Here is a 4,455-nt window from a genome sequence, read left to right as displayed (position 1 = left end):
TAAAAGTAACTATTAAAAATGATAAAAGTAAGTTACTTTTGCTTATAATTTGGGATAAAAAAAAATGATTTTTTTCCTTATAATATGGGATCTAAAAAAAAAATATTAGAACTAAATGAATGGCCTGATTATATATTTAAAGGCCAATCGTCTATAAAAGAGAAGGTTCCATTGGAACAATTATTTATTGCTATTTCAGGATAGGGAGTATATGTATTACAAGTTTGATTATATTAAAATGAAGTGTTTATTAAGGTATAAAAATGTAGCTTTTAATATAAGGGGGGAGAATGAAATTCAAGCTTCTATCAAGGGAGTAGAATGTAATTTTCTCCAAGATGTTTTGTATAAAAGAGGAGGGGAGTGTATATTTTAACATAAAAAGGAAGGGTAGTGTAATTTACTCAAAAACTTTTCCAATCCATGTACACATTTGATCAATGCATTTAATTTCAAAATACACGTCTTCAGATGTTGGACAATCGGCATCTGTTACACACGCAGGTACTGTAATGAAAAAAAGATAAGAAAATAATGTTACTAAAACATGATAAAATATTTTCTACGAACCAGAAAGCAAATAAAGAAATTTGAAAAAGATGAAAAAATGGCATACAATTAAAAATATGGCCTGCGATCATAAAAGTGGCCTCTGTTGTGAATATAAATGATAAAAAACATAGAACTATATTATCATAAACAACCTTGAGAATTTCAGCCATATTATTTTTTCTCTTTTGCATGTTAAAAATAAAATATGGTTTGATCTATTTTATAGTGTATAAAGTTCTTGCTCTCCTAAAAATAATTAAATAGTTTTTAGCACTTAGGAAGTTGTAATATCTCATTGCAAAATTATAATCATTATTAAATATCTCTTAAATATAACAATAGATTGTGTATGTCCCTTTAGCGAACCCAGTAGATCACATAATAAACTTGCTAATCATATGAATTAATTATTTTTAACTAATCTTTTTATTAAACTTTTAACCTTTCATGTGAGTATTTTGTGCATAAATAGAACATATTGTACGATCAATTTTTGTTGTTAATTAAATCGTTTGATAAAAAAGAATGCATATTTAATTTTGTAATTGCATAATTTATTCTACATTAGCATTCACATAAATTATATAATTCGTATTGAATTACAAAATAATTTGATATTTAAAATTGCTGAGGAAAATCAGAAAATCTCTTCTAAAATTGGTGGTTTTTTTTTTTTTTTTTTTTTTGACTGAAGTTGATGTTTTAATGATAACAAACTTAATAAAACTTACAACATTTTTTATTTTGATGTGCTTTGTTTCCTAACAAATCTAATTGAGTGATCTTAGGATATTCAAAATGCACAAGTTAAAAAACATTTTAGCTTCAAAGTTTACCGTCGACACCCCCCCCCCCCGACACTGACACTAGTACTAGTGTCGGCTAGACCTATGCTAGACCATCAATATACTTCACAATGGCTTAAGATTTTATTAAAATCAAATATTAGAGGTTGTTTCAAGTTCAAAATATACTTAAACCACATCAAATTGAAGATGAGAAAGCCTCTCACATTATCATTAGACTAATCTCAATTATGCGTCGTGATTGATCTCCAGTGATAGATGAGATCAAACTTCATACTCAAATTTTTTATCGAAACAATTCAATGTCTCAATTGCATGAAATAAAGTCTGATCAATCATTGAAGATCAAATTCACCAGTTCTACCAAGATAAGAATGATCATCATACAGAAATTCTTAGCGAAAAAGTTCAGAATGAACATGAGATTGAACTTCAGATTGATAAAAGGTTCCAACATGAAAAACTCAAGAATCATAAGTTTATGATCAACGGAAAAAATCTTCCAAATTTATTGAAAAATCATCATATAATGAACTTGAGATTGAAGATCATATCAGATGCAAAGTTGTTCTAAATATCCTTAGCTTGATTTTTCAATCCTGTAAAATACATGCAAACAACTTAACTAATGTACATCACGATCTAATAACTCTCCACATTAAAGATTTTAAATTTAACTTTTCATGTATTCATGGCTTTTTCTGGAAAGGTGAATTCAATTTTTCCATATATATATCATTTTATCATAAAACATACATTTTCTTTCTTCTCTTTCCTCTTTTTCATGGATGTTCAACAAAACTAGATTGTCATAGATATATCTATCTCGACCATGTTTACAATCAAATTGGCCATGATCTCGGCTACATCTACTATCAACTTGACCAAATAGCTACTATCTTCGGCTATGATCTTGACCACTCCCCTATGAACTCGGAAAAACCAATCCATACGTCGGATGTGGCATTGATTGTGATGTGGAGCGGTTTTCTAGATAGTTGACTCATGCACGATAGGGAGAGGTTAAATTCATAAACCTTTATAAAGATGAACTCTTACAATTAAACCTAAGTGAGAAAGTTGTTCCCTGAGTGTTGAACTAATAACTCAAGACCCGTAAAAACAAATATCCTCTAAGTGAGTATGATGACATGCACAATATTCGAAATATTATTGCTACAACTTCAAAACATCACTATGTCTGAAATAAGGTCAGCTTCGAAATATCATCTCTCGAAACTATCTCACCTTACAATCAATATAATAACGCGAACTTTAAGATCATTTCATCTTGACCATGTTTACTATCAATTTGGCCATGTGGCTATTATCTCGGCACAATCTCGGCCACATATGCTATCAACTCGGTCAAATGGCTACTATCTCGACTAAGATCTTTACAACTCCCCTATGAAAACGACAAAACCAATATAGACCTCAGATGTGACATTGAATCGGGCTTGGGGGGCTGTGTAGCTTCACTAATATATTTTTTTTTTACTTCTTAAGCATTTCCCCCTTATAGGCCTCATGCTTAGGAGATTGTGGAATATTATAAATATATCCATCTCGAATCAAACTCATCATGCTCGGTTCGTTCCATTATAAACTCGGCCTAGTGGTTATTATCTCGACCACGATCTTGGCTATGTTAACTATCAACTAGGCCAAATAATTACTATCTTAGCCACACCACTATGAACTCAGAAAAACCAATCTAGAATACGAATGTGGCATTGACTGGGTTATTGAGCGGCTTCCTAGCTAGGACACCCATACTTGACAGGAAGAGAGGTAAACTTCATAAACTACCATAAATATAGAAGAACTCTTAACTATTAAACCTAAGTTATTTTTTTAATCTAAAACCTTAACACATAAGGCATGGTCACAACACATTGTTGTAAGTTGTCCACGATCATCGCCAATCATCAACCAATCATCACCAATCAACATGAGGTTTCTTTTATAGAATTGGAAATATGTCCATTCACTACAAGAAAAACATTCTATATGGTGAAAAAAGGAAAAATTCTGATCGTAAGCTTGTATGTAGATGATCTCATCTATACAGGAAATGATAAGCAGATGATGGGAGAATTCAAAAGTTCAATGAAAAAGAAATTTGCTATGACTGATTTAGGCAAGATGAAATACTTCCTTGGAGTAGAAGTGAATCAAACTCAACAAGGAATATTCATAAATCAACAAAAATATGCATCCGAAATTCTCACTAGATTTGGAATGCAGGATTGCAACACAGTCTGCACTCCAATTGTGTTAGAGTGTAAGCTTGTGAAAGCCTGCGGATGCTACTAGCTATAAACAAATGATTGGGTGCCTGATGTATTTGTTGGAAACTAGACCAGATCTGACATATTCAGTGTGTCTTGCTGCAAGATACATGGATAAACCAACTGAAATGCATGTCATTGCAGTGAAGAGAATTATGAGATACCTAAAAGGAACAATGATCTATGGAATTTTGTATAAAAGCACTGATGGAGAGAATGTAACTCTAGTAGGTTGGACTGACTCTGACTATGCTGGAGATTATGATGACAGGAAAAGTACATCTGGCTATGTCTTTAGCATAGGTACTAGTGCCATATCTTGGTCCTCAAAGAAACAACCAATTGTCACCTTATCAACCACTGAAGCAGAGTTCATAGCAGCTGCATCTAGTGCTTGTCAAGGCATATGGTTAAGAAATGTGTTGAAGCAGCTAAGGCAAGAGCAGGTTACTTGTACAAAATCTATTGTGATAATAGCTCCTCAATCAAGCTATCAAAAAATCCAGTTATCCACGGAAGGTCAAAACATATTGATGTGAGATATCATTTTCTCAGAGATTTGAATAATGATGGTGTGATAGAGCTCAAGCATTGCAGAACCAGTAAACAAATAGAAGATATCATGACAAAAGCTCTCAAGGTTGATACTTTCTGTAAATTAAGGGAGGGGTTAGGGATATGTGATTCCAACTTACTCAATTGATCAATGCTCAAGCTGCTTTGATCTTCTTCTGGATGGCTTATAGTGAGATTGTGTTTGCCTCTTTTAGCATCTGCTGCATATGTTGCAGGATAGCTTAGCT

At 32.3% G+C, this 4,455-nt stretch overlaps 1 protein-coding gene and 1 long non-coding RNA gene across 2 annotated transcripts; one reads left to right on the top strand and one right to left on the bottom strand.

Moving 5' to 3' along the window:
• Positions 1 to 324: 324 nt before the first annotated feature.
• LOC123924398 lies at positions 325 to 814 on the bottom strand. Its single transcript, XR_006814681.1, has 2 exons — positions 617 to 814; positions 325 to 507 (listed from the first exon to the last, which is right to left on the bottom strand). It is a non-coding gene; the product is annotated as an uncharacterized LOC123924398 (long non-coding RNA).
• A 2,557-nt stretch (positions 815 to 3,371) lies between these two features.
• LOC123922459 (uncharacterized mitochondrial protein AtMg00810-like) lies at positions 3,372 to 4,191 on the top strand. Its single transcript, XM_045975175.1, has 2 exons — positions 3,372 to 3,645; positions 3,743 to 4,191. The coding sequence occupies exons 1-2, from the start codon at positions 3,372 to 3,374 to the stop codon at positions 4,189 to 4,191; spliced, it is 723 nt and encodes a 240-aa protein (XP_045831131.1).
• The last annotated feature ends 264 nt before the right edge of the window (positions 4,192 to 4,455 follow it).

Source organism: Trifolium pratense, linkage group LG4, assembly GCF_020283565.1.
Source record: "Trifolium pratense cultivar HEN17-A07 linkage group LG4, ARS_RC_1.1, whole genome shotgun sequence".
Classification (NCBI taxonomy): Eukaryota; Viridiplantae; Streptophyta; class Magnoliopsida; order Fabales; family Fabaceae; genus Trifolium; species Trifolium pratense.
The sequence above is the reverse complement of the archived record's forward strand: the minus strand, read 5'-3'. Positions and strand labels throughout refer to the sequence as shown.